Source organism: Lytechinus variegatus, chromosome 17 (assembly GCF_018143015.1).
Source record: "Lytechinus variegatus isolate NC3 chromosome 17, Lvar_3.0, whole genome shotgun sequence".
NCBI lineage: Eukaryota > Metazoa > Echinodermata > Echinoidea > Temnopleuroida > Toxopneustidae > Lytechinus > Lytechinus variegatus.
In genome coordinates, this window is record NC_054756.1 from 23424578 (window position 1) to 23439031 (window position 14454).

Consider the following 14454-nt stretch of genomic DNA (forward strand, 5'->3'; position numbering starts at 1 on the left):
CAAAGAACAAAATAATGTGTGCTTGATCTTAAAATGGAATTTTAGAACTTTAAAAAAATATTTTGATTAAAAAATTTAGAAAATATTTACCAAAATATATTAAAGAATGTATATTTTTAGAGTTTGATAAGAAATATAAAAAGAATGAGTCTGTTTGCAAGGCCTAACGAATTTGCATAAAATTGTATACAAATCACATAGAAACACTTGCTGTAGCGCTATGCTAATTACTGCTTACACTTGTTCGTTTGATGCAGGTGCGTGCACTACTGTTGAGTGTTGTTGTATGTTAACGTTATATTTGTACCTGCTGGTGATGGTATCTCTCGAATTTTGATTATATTCACATTTGTTTTTATTTAAACTGTCTGTGACAGTGGCGTGGGTACCTAAAAAGGGTAAGTTATTTCGGAAATAAGCTCGTAAGTGATCATAAACAACATTGTCATTATATATTTTAATGTTTATAGACTGTAACTTGTTAAAATAAATTTAAAATACAAAAAGAAGATGGAAAAATAGATTTTAATGTTTATATAGACTGTAACTTCACTTGTTAAAATAAAATACAAAAAGAAGATGGAATATATGTTTAATGTAGATAGTATGTAACAGTGTTGTAGTGCCTTGATGCTCGGCCTTGGCCTTAAGGTGCCTTAAGGCCTATTTTTTCAAAGCCTTGGCCTTGAACATTCAAGCCTTGGCCTTGAGAGGGCCTTGGCCTTGGCCTTGAGGATTTTGAGCCTTGAAATTTCAAGGCATTTTGTATTTTGTACTTTCATTTGTTTTATACAAGTAATTATAAATGTTTCAATTGTTCTGTACATCTAATGACACTAAATACCAGTCAGCAGCAGCAGAAGCAGTAAGTGTACTTAGCAGTGCCATCAATTGCAATTATCATCACATAATTATGTAACAAAGAGAAGTGATGAAAATTAATATTATTTATTGGTAATATGATGTAATCATGACTAATAAGGATAATGACAATATCAATAATAATGATAATAATTATGATTAGGATTATAGTCAGTGGCGTAACTACAGGGGGGGGAATGGGGGCACGTGCCCCCCCCCCCCCCATCGGCTGACTAAAAAAAGGAGGAAAAGAGGGAGAAAGGAAGAGAAATGTAGTGGGAAAGAAGACATTTATGTTCATTATAATGTTATAATTATGTTATGTTACATTACATAAGAAACACTTCTTTCATATAAATGAAACTTGCTCAGGGCATATGTCTTCATTGTTCCTGGTGCTCCCATTGTCTGTTTACCGAGATATATAATCCTGTTATACTAAAACCTCCCGTTTTCAAGTCAATAATAATAATAATAATAGAGGATACTTATTAAGCGCATAATAACTGGTCTAGTTCTCTATGCGCTTACCACCAAACATATATACACCAAACTACCAAATATATTTGCTCGCACTTCGAGTTATTCTTTTACATGTACAATAGTATGCTTCTTTTTCATGAATACTTTAAGTGATTGTCCCATTTTAAGGTCTTAATATAAAACATTTCCTGTCCGTGCTTACGTTCGCAGTAGTGGATTTCTGAAAGATGTCTGCTCTCCATCAATTCCTAGAATGAGTCCTTAAAATGTCCCTTTTTCTGTTTTCTGATCTGAATATCAAAAATTTTCAGCTCGCGCTTTGCGCTCGCATCATTTGGTTAGTGAACTACGTAATGTCTTCTTGAATTCCTACAAACAAGCCTTAAAATGCCCCTCTTCAGATCTGAATTTCCTAAATTTTCAGCTCGCGCTTCGCGATCGCAAGATTTGATTAGTGAGATGGGTATGTTAATCATGATTACAAGCGCTTTATGTGCATGTTTAGATGTAATTCTAACAAAATCAGCAAGCGCTTATTGGCACTCCCATTAGATGACTATGGTGAGATGTGTATAATCTTAATAGATAAAAGATTCCTAAAATATAGTCCTTAAAATCTTCCTGTTTGGGGTCAATATTTACAAAAATTTCAGTTTGCGCTTCGCGCTCTTATTATTTAGCGAGACAGGTACGTATCATGATTACAAAAGATTGATTGTAATGTCCCTTTTTAGGTTTGAATATCAAAAATTTTAAGCTCGCGCTTCGCGTTCGCATTATTTGACAAGTGAGATACATGTCCGTTTATTGGCACTGTCCTTATAAAAATATCTCTATTAGGTCAGTATACCTGGCAACTGGGCGCGCTTCGCGCGCTCATAGGCAATTCCAAGTTTTTGCTGGTGCCCCCCAATGCCGTGACCCACGGTACGCCACTGATTATAGTGATTTTATGACAGGAATAATTCTGACAGATTTGACTGCAATTTTGACAACAATTTTCATACCTTAAAAATAGCTTACTCTAGTCTAAAGAATGATAACAAGGTTGATTTCTATTCCATTAGGTTTTCCTTGTATTATTTTCTTTGACCAACAAGAATGTTTAAGTCTTAATGATATTCTGAAAAGATTCGGTAAACTTAAACACAAACTTCAATTTCGTCATTTCCAAATGGGCTATGGCATCAATGGCATGATGAGCCCAACAATTTTGAGGGGCCAAGCATGGCATACAGAGTAAAATTTTAGGTTTCAAAATCAACAAATTTTGGATTGTGCTTGCATAAATTATTGTTAAGTAAGGTTCGCATTCAATTTACAAAAAAAAAATGCTTAGAATGTCTAGTTTTAAGGTCGGAATATTACAAATTTTTGAGCTCGCGCTTTGCGCTCGCATTATTTGATTGGTGAGTTATGTATCCTATTTATGAGTCACTAAATGCAGTCCAGAACAGCCTCCTTTTCTGGTCAGTAAAAATTTCAGCTTGTGTTTTGTGCTCGCGTTAATTTGTTTAGTAAGATGCACACCTTTTTCATGATTACAAAAACAGCTCGAAATATTTAAATTTCATTTCTTATTGCATCTTATTACAACATCTCGCAAGGATGCCCTTTTAACAGTGATTAGCACCATAATTGACCCAAAATCGAGTTTTACAACTTCAAAATTGATTTTTTTTTTTTCAAAACCACTTGCTCGCTATGCTTTCTATAGCGGGAAATTAAAGCCTAAATCAAAATATATGTCTTATCAATTAGAAATCACTTAAAAAAGCTTTGCTGAACTGCACCAAAATTCTCATTTTGACTTATACTGTAAGTGCATTTTTGGCTTTGACCTCCCCCCCCAAAAAAAAAATACATTCTGCCTCCCCTGTCCCAGGTAGAGGAGAAAGACATATGTTGAGAATGGGCATGCCAGGATCAGATCACCTTGGTAATAATTATTGCAATGTGAATCGCCTAGAACAATAATTAAATGTACAAAGGTAACTACATATTTTAATTTTATGCCTAAATCTACATGATCTATCATGAAATTATTTTCGTTTTAAATGTACAAGGGTCAAAAATTTTGCTCGCTCACACCTTTTATACATTTGGTCCTGTGTGTCATGTATGCCGCCTAAGCATTGTTGTCTAATTTTTTTTCTCCATATATTGTACAATTGAAATGCCTTGGCCTTGGCCTTGAGGTTTTCAGGCCTTGGCCTTGGCCTTGGGTTTCCATGCCTTGGCCTCAGCCTTGGTTATTGAAGCCTTGGCCTTGGGTATTAAAGCCTTGGCCTTGGCCTTGGAGGTTTGAGCCTTGACTACAACACTGGTATGTAATGTATCACTTGAAATTAACGTTTGAATATATGAAGATGAATATATAGCTTTACATTATTATCAATATGGCCCATATCAATAATATCATGATTATCAGTAGAGGTGCTGGTCAGAAAATTGGGATCGTCCCAGTTTACAAGGACTGTCTCAGTTTATAAGGATTTCTTCACACAAGAAATCTAGGAAAGTTTATTCACCCGTCAAGTGCCGACACCAATCAAGTGTGCTAGTCGATGTAAACATATCAGGTTTCATAACAAGATTATTGGAAGATGGTAAGTCATGAAAAATAGACGGTGAACTGGGGGAATTGAGGTCACTGAATCTATTTTTAGCACTCTCAATTTCCGTAATTGCTGTCTTTGTCCCGTAGGGGGAAGTGAAAAAAAAATGTCCCCAAAAACAAGGACAGTCTCAATTTATCAAGACATGATTTGTCTTGGTTTATGAGGATATCCTTGTTTTCTGGGACAATCCCAATTTTTGGACCAACGCCTATAGTGAGTATGGGGGTCCGATGTTGAACTTTTCCAATGCATTACAGATCACAAATAATTATGAGTTAATTTTGTGCTTTGAATTTTTGTGAATTGTCGGACATAAGGACTTGGCATTCAAACCAAATGAAAAAGTGCATGCAAAATCTTGAAATTGCAGTCTTTTACTTGGCAAGACAAACTAATAATTATCCCCTCCAAACATACTACTGGATATTTATTTTGATCCTACAGAGTTTATAATCAAATATGAAGTCCTCAAGTAGATGACACTCTGTCTATGATAAGATGATCTATTATATTTGAATTGATTTATTTCCATTTCAAAATTGGACATAATATGATTAACATAACATAACAAGGTTGAAAATACTACAACACAAAATATAATATATACATATATATATATATATATAAAATCATAGATTTAAGGAATACAATTCAGTAAATAAAGATATGTCAAACTCAAATGACATTTGTACTTAAAAGTAAAATGGAGGGACTTGCCAAAAAGAGCAAAGCTTGTACATTACAAAATTACAACAAATAAATATTGGGTCGTAATAATAAATTTGTTTAAAAATAAATACAAACAATTTTTGTGCACTTGACAAAAACGTAACTGATGGATCATTTGGGAAAATACTACGTTTTACAGTATTATATTATAGACCCCTACTATTTTTTTTTCAATGATTTTCAGAACTGCACCAAGTCAAGAGATGAGGCCAAACAGTAATATCTGGTTGGTGAAAGTTTAAAGGAAACAGCAGAAGTCCACAGAAGGTATTCTTGCTATCATGATGACAGAGCTGCATGAAGCCGCTGCATCGGGGGACAGTGCCCAAATTGAATTGCTGCTGACGACTGGAAAATATGACATTAACGGACCAGACTTGGAATGGAATTCAAGGTGTCCAATTCACTGGGCTGCTATCAAAGGTAAGGTTTCATGTGTCAAATTCTTTTTCTTTTTTAAATTGTTAATTTTATCTTTATTTGTGTTGTTTAACGAAAACAAGATTAATAAATACCGGGAGTCTGGGACAATGGTTAAATGTAACAACAACATGATAATAATGGTGATGGTGGTAATGATAATAGGCCTAATAATGATAATGATAATATCAGTAATTATAATAATGATTATGATAGTAATAATATTAATAAAAGTAATAATGATGATAACAATAATAATGATAATGATGACTATAATAATAATGATAATAATAGTGAAAATGATGACGACGACGATGATGATGATGATAATGATAATAATGGAAAACCTAACACAGCCTACTAGGAAAGATGTAGACAAACTTAAGCAATAGAATAAGTTTTAAAGGGTTAAATGATAAAAATCATCTTCCATTTACAAGAAAAATATGTTCTTTTCATTTTGAATGTTTTATTTTCTATATTTCAGATCTTCTATGCTTGAATCTGTAAGATAGTTGTATTTTCATTTTTCTACATATGAAAAAATTTCAAAATGACTAATTTTACAGGGACTTATAGTTTTACTTTTTCTACCATAATACTTTTTTTTATATTTAATGTACTTTCAAATTTCATATTTTTGATAGTTCTATTTTCATTTTCTACATTAAAAAAAATCAAAATGATTCATTTTCCAGGGATTTCTTTTTTTTTTTACTAAAAATTATATTGTAGTACTTTCTTTATATCTTTATCACTTTAAAATGTCATCTTTTTGGCAGATAGTGTTTATTTTCGTCTTCTACTGAAAAATATTTTGACTTTAAGAATATAAACAATGTACATGTAGGTCTTAATTAGGCCAGGGACAGGAATGGAAAAACAACAACCTGGAAATGTATTTGAGTCTAAAATTTGTTCTAAGTTCAAGTATTCTGATAAGCAGGTGCAAAATTGATAAGAAATGTTATAAGCTATCATGTAATTTCATATATTGTAGGGCATGCAGAGAGTATACGACTTCTGGCAAGCTACGGAGCGAGGCTGGATGTCGTGACTGATGAAGGCTGGACGGCGACCCACTTTGCCTGCGAGCAGGGGAAAATACTTGCACTGAGGGCGCTATACAAATCGGGTGCGTTGATCGACATGGAAGATAATTTTGGAGATACCCCTCAGCGTGTAGCTGAGATATATGGTCACGACGATTGCGTTACTTTTATCAACGAGTAAGTTCATTGCAATTTTTTTAGGTGGCTATATTCAGTTTTATAAGAATTTCTGTGAAGTCAATTCAAGTCATTTGGTCCGTTTTCTTTTATGCAATAGTTGGTTTAAAGATAAATTCCAGTTTTGGTAACAATCTCAAAATGACTTTTTCCAGAATCTATTATAATGACCACCCAAGTGTCTGTTTGTATGAATAAAAAATATGTGCCAAAGGATTCTGAAAGAACTTGTGTAATTGCTGAGAAATAAGCAAAATAAGCGCAGATTCGGTCACTTCCGTCGGGTCTTTATTCCAGCAATAATAATACACTGTCCCACGTGTGCCTATCTGTGTTGGTGATCTTCAGTGTGAACATTTTTCAGCCTAGATTTCAAGATTTCACAAAGTTCAGTTTATGTAACTGTACCAGATCTAGATCCTCGATGATATACTGACAATTAAGCCTGGTTTTACAGACTTTCTCATGAAATCAGTGTTTACTGCAACTACTGGCATTTCTCTTTAAGTGAGAAATAAAATTCCATGACTACATAATTAAAAAAAAAGGATATTCTTGGTTTGAAAGCTTGCCAGACATAGCAGCAAGCCATAAGCTTATTACATGCAGTTTTGTATGTGTCTGCTTGCTATGCTTTATTGTGAAAACATCTCGGCAGGGGTATGTTTTGATCATCAAGCAAATAGGTGATGATTTTCATTGACAAATTTTCTCTCAACCAATCAGATGCAAGGATTTGCAGTAGCTTATTACAATAGTCACTGAAAATCATTTGTTTCATGGAACACTCCCCAGTATCTGGGGTAACATGATACATCCATGAACTTCAATATGACCTAATCATCAATCATGTATTCAGAGCTGCCAACCTGAAGAAACACTTTCAATGTTTTCAAAGCTGAAAATCAGTATGTTGGTGAAGAAATATGTATTTTCAAATAAATGCCATGGGACAACAAACGGTGGCGGACCGTGACCCGGAGGAGACAATTATTGGAGGGGCACTTTATTGGAAGTGTGAACAATGCAGCTGTGCCCCTCCAATGCTTTGTCTCCTTTGGGTCATGGTCCGCCACTGACAACACATAAAACTGAAACTTTAGAAATCAGTATTTTTTCTAAATTTTCAGTACTAAATACGGAAAATTAGTACTATTATAAAGCAGCTCTGTTTATTGTGTTTTTATTTAGTTATGTTTGACCAAATTTGACACTTGTGTCATTAATAAGCCAGTGAACTGAAGGGTAACGAAATGATGACAGTTCAATTATTTTGATCACTTTTTCCCCATCTTCTTTCTCTCTTTTTTTATCCAGGGCCCGGATCGAGATTGAGGAGAAGAAGCGGCAAGCTGAGATCGAGGCAAAGATAGAAGCAGAGAGGAAGAGGCTGGAGGAAGAGAAAGCCAAGCAGGGGAAAATCTTGAAACATCTGACAGAAAAGAAGGAAAAGAAGTCTATACCTTCAAGATGGAGGAAAGGAAAAAGATGACCAATCAAAATTACTTCTATTAGCTGAAAAAACCTTGTTACTCAAAAGTTTAAGTCTCAAAAGACAGCTCAGGAAAAGGTCTCATTATAGGTAAGACATAAGTTGCAAACTTCTTATGCCTAAAAAGTGTTCTCCTAAAGGATCAAAGAGGCTGTTTTCAGACAATGCGAGGTTGCCGTCATTGGCATGATTCAAGAATACATACTTCACTAGGCTGTCCGGAATTTTCTCCATTTTGATACGTTTAAACAGCTCACCAGTTCATTATACTTTTATCTGCTGACTACTGCATTTTGTCATTCCAAAAGGCTCTGTACTGCTGGAGCTGCCTGGTTCCAGTAAGAAATAGGTTGACCTTTTGACTACTGAATTCTGGGATCCCCATAGGCTTTGTACAGGATCACTTAGTTCCAGAAGGAAATAGTTTAGCCCGTTGACTGCTGAATTCTGTGATTCCCATTTATATTTGTACAGGGATCGACTGGTCCCAGTAGGCAATGGGTTAACCTTTTGACTGCTGAATTCTGTAATTCTCATAGACTTTGTACAGGAATACCCAATTCCAGTAAGAAAGAGGTTAACCTGCTGACTATACTGAATTCTGTGATTCCCATTATATTTGTTCAGGGATCAACTGGTCCCAGTAGGCAATGGGTTAACCTGTTGATTGCTGAATTCTGTAATTCTCATAGACTTTGTACAGGAATACCCGATTCAAGTAAGAAAGAGGTTAACCTATTGACTATACTGAATTCTGTGATTCCCATTATATTTGTACAGGGATCAACTGGTCCCAGTAGGCAATGGGTTAACCTGTTGAATTCTGAAATTCTCATAGACTTTGTACAGGAATACCCAATTCCAGTAAGAAAGAGGTTAACCTATTGACTATACTGAATTCTGTGATTCCCATTATATTTGTTCAGGGATCAACTGGTCCCAGTAGGCAATGGGTTAACCTGTTGAATTCTGAAATTCTCATAGACTTTGTACAGGAATACCCGATTCCAGTAAGAAATGGGTTTTATAACCCGTTGACTACTGAGTTCTGTATTTCTTATAGGCTTTATTCAGGATCATCTGGGCTCTGTAACACACAGATTAGCAATCAATCGCCAATAGACTGACCAATCAAGATCAATGTTAGATGCACATTTCGTTCTGACCATGAACCAATCATAAGAGTTCCTTCATCGCTAGTTACGGAGCCCAGGTTCCAGTAGGCGATGGGTTAAAAGAGCCAGGGTGTTCCATGGAGCAGCTGTAGACACCATTTCATGAAACTTGTATTGTGAAATACTTTTAATTGCTTGTGAATTCATGGCATTTAATTGATTGAAAGCAAATTTTTCTTAGAAATTTGCATCAGCTTTTGATTAATCACAAGATATATGAAATGAGACCTTACAATGAGAATTACTTTTAAAGTTACTTTCCATAGAAATGTGAAATAGTAATTGCGATTCCCAATCATTTTTAATATAATGAAGATTCTTTTTTTTTCGTAACAATTTTAGGAAAATGATTAGAATTTAAATCATCATTTGTAACAATTTTGAAATTATTTTATTTTTGGACAATCAATGGCTTTCCATATTGATGTATTGACAGTTCTTCATGTTTTTAAAGAGAAATGCCAGTAGTTGCAGTAAACACTGCATTCATGAGAAAGTCTGTAAAACCAGGTTTAATTGTCAGAATATCATCGAGGATCTAGATCTGGTACAGTTACATAAACTGAATTCTTGAAATCTACGCTGAAAAACGTTCACACTGAAGATCACCAACACAGATAGGCACACATGGGACAGTGTATTATTATTGCTGGAATAAAGACCCGATGGAAGTGACTGAATCCGCGCTTATTTTGTTTGTTTCTCAACAATTACACAATTTCTCCCAGAGTCCTTTGGCACATATTTTTTATTCATACAAACAGACACTTGGGTGGTCATTATATTAGATTCTGTAAAAAGTCATTTTGAGATTGTTACCAAAACTGGAATTTATCTTTAATCACAAGCTTGAAACTGTTTTTATGGTATACTCCACGAGCTTGTGTCCTAATGCCTGCATCTTCCCCTGTCAGAAATATAACCAATCATTTGAATGATGCAATATATGTAAATGAAATGCCATATTTTTTTACATATTCAGACTTTTATTTTATACCACCAAAAATGTAGTATGTTTTCTTATATTCGCACTGCATTGCCAAATCAAATTCATTACTCGGGTTTGGTACGTTTTAAATCATATCTTGTGTCCGCATATAATTCAATAATCTTATGCAAAAATGTAATGCAAGTCCACAAGACCCGCAACTGCTAAAGCTACCTCACACGCAAAGGTGACATTTTTTATTTTGTCATGTTCAAATTTTTATAGCAAACTTGCAAGATTTGAGAAGCATGTTGTAATTCTTTGTGTTGTGAGCACTATTGGGCTTGATATAAGAGTATGGTACAGTATAGCAGCTTGGATTAATTTGTACTCTGGCCAACATTTTTTATCTGTAAAATTATTTGGATAGCCAAACTTTAACCGTAGAGGTTCATTTTATCAGCATATTTTTCATTCAGATTATTTGTATCTATCTCACAAATACTTAGAAATATAGTTTTCTTCACCATAAAAATGCAAAAAAATTATTTAAGAATTTACAATGTAAACAGTTTCTACATCTTCGGCTTTTCCTGATTCAACAAATTTTGACCATGGCCTAACTCAGCCTAACTTAAATGTGACCTATGAAAGTAACCTCACCATAATAGCTGTTTTACAATTTATGGGATGAATTACAAGTTAAAATTTAGTTTCAATAAATGGGTCAACTTGTTGTGGATTCAGAGATGTCAATGCCATGGTGTTTTATCTGTTCAATAAACAGATTACTAAATGTGAATTATAAGCTTTTGTACAGAATGCTTTTTAAACAAACATGTGTTGATTGTATTCTATGTATCTGTTCTGTATTATGAAAGTTTTGTTCATAGATTAATTTTTTTGCTCTTTATATACATTTAATATAAAAGTATGTCGTAAATGTGTATTGTATAAATGACTCTGTGTGTCTATATCCTTGTAGTCAAGTGCCATAATCTAAAGAGAATGGTATATGTGTACCCTCTGAAAATGAATCTCAGCTGTACAGTACCTACTGTTACGGCTCCTTCTATTCAGGAAAGATTTTTTTTTATGCAAGTGAAACAGACTGAGGGCCAGTGAGGGGGAGGGGGGGGGTCAAGTACCTAAAATGTATGATATAATTTACAACAGATTAGGAATTTTGTTGAGGAGTGCTCCTGTAACATGTGATACATACATGATACATCCATAAATTTTTTGGGGGAGGGAAATATTTGAGAAATTATGTTGTAAATGTAGGAGGATTTTTAAGAAGTATTTACAAAATTGATCCCATTTTTATTGATTTGCATTGTACATATTCATATATATGGATAATCAAAACTATTTTACATAATTTTCAATATGATCTTTCATTGTGTTTTTTAAACTAATTTTATAAAAAAAATATTTCTTTTGTTTTTCTGTTTTTATTACCAAGTTGGTATCAGTATGAACTTCATTAAAATACTTTAGGGCGAGGCCAAATTTTTGCGAAAAAAAAAGAATTAAGAAAACAGTGAAAATACGAACATTATATTGCCTGTTGGAAGTACAGAATTTATTTCTAGATTTTTACCCAACTCGTCACAGTTATATCAATAATATGTGATTTTTGAATATTCATGCTTAAGCTAAATGGAATAATAACTATCATTTACAATTGAATTGAATAATTGGGCATTACAATCGGGTGGAACGGGCAACATAGCAATCACATTGCTTTACGAGTTCTGACACAGTATATTCAGTTATACATAAATAGGAAGGGACTTCTTTGAAAGAGAATGCCAAAATGTGACCATTAGAGTGTTCCATGAAGCAGTTTGGTCAGTGACTTTCACCAAGAATCTTGCTCTAAGCCAATTAGATGCAAGGATTTCTATGGCTTACAACAAATAATCAAATAATCATAATAATATCTGGATTTATAAAGTGCTTTTTGTGGCGCTCAGTGCATGCAAATAATTAATCCTTCCAGGTACCCATTCACCTCACCTGGGTCGAGTGCAGCACAGTGTGGATAAATTTCTTGCCGAAAGAAGACATGCCTTGGGATTTGTGATGATGCATATTCAGGAGTAGTCAACTAAATAAATCCTTTTTAGAATATTCTCATTGACTTCTGGCATGCTACATGTAAATTATGAAGAAGCTATGTAAATCCCATCCCAATGTCAGCCGTCTTTCTCAAAAGATCAAGTCAGGAAAAGGAAAGATGATCGATCAATTACATTTATAGGCAGCTCAACTTCTTAGTAATAAAATCTGCTCCTAATAAGCTCTACATGTATTTCATAGTTGACAGAGGTTGCAAAAGGTCTTGGACTTGTAGTTTGTTCAAAGGTTCAACTCCATTTTAATCCAGCCAAAGAAAATTTCTGTATTAGTTCATAGAAGGTTCACAGAATGAGGACTTTAAACTTTGTAAGGGTGTGTTTATGCTTCCATTGCGAGGACAGAATCAGCGATTTCAAACGTCGATTCAAAATGCCGATCGTAAACGTGGTTCTGGGAGTGCTGTTTATGCTTAACTTTTCAGAGCAAATCATGATCTCCAGCTGGCTTCGCATCGTAAAGCGAGGTCAAATTGGGCGCGCCTTTTTTCGAAAGTTTTTTTTCCGATTGTTATTACGTGGAGATAACATGGAGCAATACGACTGTATTTGCCCGCGGATTTTCATCTCACCGGAAGCATGTACCAAATGACGTCATTTAAACACGTTTACGATCGTGGTTCTGTTTATACTTCCCCAGAAAGCCTGATTCTGGTCAAACGACGTTTACAAACGCACCTTTTTGTGAGTTTACGATCGGCGTTTTGAAACGGCGTTTAAATGAAAGCACAGACGCAACCGTGTTTTGGACTAATCACGTTTGGAAACGCTGATTCTAGCCTGAAAAGTGGAAGCATAAACACGGCCTAAAACAACAAATGAATTTAAGGAATATTGATCGCGCTTCATAAGCAGCACGTTAAGCAGAACTCATTAATCGAACATAAATCATAACTAGGCCCGTTTTGAAAGTCCATTTTTGATGCACGTGTACACGGCGTGTTTTTCGGTCGTGTACACGTGTACACGTTGTAAACACTGTGAGAGCGAGTTCTGTTTTCATGTCGACACGGACCCGCATCAACATGTCATAAAAAAGGGGTCTATATAGCCTAAGTCACAGTTTTAAAGCTTACCTGATAAGTTTGAAGTTACAATCCACAAAAATTGGTGTAAATTAAAAGTTTACTTGGCTTAGCAGCGCATTAAATTAATAAAGAATGCAAAAGAAAATCAGTGCAGGGCCCTAGCTAGCGCCGACGCCCGTTGGATGCGCATTTTGTATACTGTACCGTACATGCATGCACAGATCGCTGCAGAATAAGTGTAACTGAAGTTATCGATTGATTTTCATTATTATGTTGCCAATTTGAAGAGCGTTTGTTTGTAGGCTTGTAGCACATGTGTGCGAGCGTATAACACGTAAGTTGAAGCGATGATCGCTATCGCAATTGGTGATTCTCAAATTGACTCTGAGTGTGATTGAGCAACGCTTCCGAGCTTTCGAGACCGGAGCAGACCCATTTCGTGGACTTACAAAAACGTGAGTCTCCAGAAAGAATGTGGATTAAATTGGCGATTTTGGAAGTGAACTCACTCTGGATTAATTGAAATATATTGACATATTAGTATTTAAAACATGTGCAGTGTCTGAGAACTAAGATTTAATGTGAGGCTGTGAGCTTGTTCACTGACTTTGTAGCCCCATGCAAGCTTTATGCAGACGCTACCGTGTACACGGTGATGGAATTTAGTACACGTGCACTGACTTGACCGTGCGTGTACACGTGTACCCGAAACGGGCCTAATCAGAACCCAGGGGGCAGTTTCATAAAGCTGTTCGTAAGTTAAGAGCGACTTTAAGAACGACTGGTGGACCTTTCTAACACGTTAATCCATCACCAATGAATATACCCTTCACAAGAAGAAAGGATCACCAGTCGTTCTTAAAGTCGCTCTTAACTTACGAACAGCTTTGTGAAACACCCACCAGGTTTTGCATTTGTGGGGCTGTTTCATCAAGTAATATAGATTTTCAAATCAATTTTAGGATTGTGGAAACGGCCCTAAGAGGATTCAAATCATGTTTTAAAAATTTATGACAGATGGAGAAAAAATGGACACCTAATTTTATATGTACTTGGTATAATCAATGATCGATATTACATCTTGCAGGGGTTTTATCAATTTAAATAGATTAAACAATTTACTTTTAAATTGATGAAACTCAATCGTTGGCTCAAAAATTGAGTAAACATAGCCATACAAGGGTTGTGATTTTGCACATACATGTACAGTGAAACCTGGGTTAGTGATTAACTGTACAGAAAGACCAATAAATTCTATTTTCCTTAAATTATATTCCCGACTGAAACACATATTCCAGGAACTTGTTCATAGACACCACCAGGATCCAGCTTCAAAAAGACATGTTA

General features: G+C 35.0%; 1 protein-coding gene across 1 annotated transcript; it reads left to right on the forward strand.

The window, feature by feature from the left end:
* Nucleotides 1-244: 244 nt before the first annotated feature.
* Nucleotides 245-8657, forward strand: LOC121431351 (ankyrin repeat domain-containing protein 66-like). The gene is made up of 4 exons (XM_041628889.1): nucleotides 245-398; nucleotides 4879-5117; nucleotides 6115-6343; nucleotides 7661-8657. The coding sequence occupies exons 2-4, from the start codon at nucleotides 4976-4978 to the stop codon at nucleotides 7833-7835; spliced, it is 546 nt and encodes a 181-aa protein (XP_041484823.1). The 5' UTR covers nucleotides 245-398; nucleotides 4879-4975; the 3' UTR covers nucleotides 7836-8657.
* The last annotated feature ends 5797 nt before the right edge of the window (nucleotides 8658-14454 follow it).

Excerpts from the sequence above, each read along its gene's own strand:
- LOC121431351 (XM_041628889.1), top strand. The coding sequence starts at position 4,976 with ATGATGACAGAGCTGCATGAAGCCGCTGCATCGGGGGACAGTGCCCAA. Across the intron at positions 5,118-6,114 it reads TCACTGGGCTGCTATCAAAG|GGCATGCAGAGAGTATACGA; the intron begins GTAAGGTTTCAT and ends CATATATTGTAG. Across the intron at positions 6,344-7,660 it reads TGCGTTACTTTTATCAACGA|GGCCCGGATCGAGATTGAGG; the intron begins GTAAGTTCATTG and ends TTTTTTATCCAG.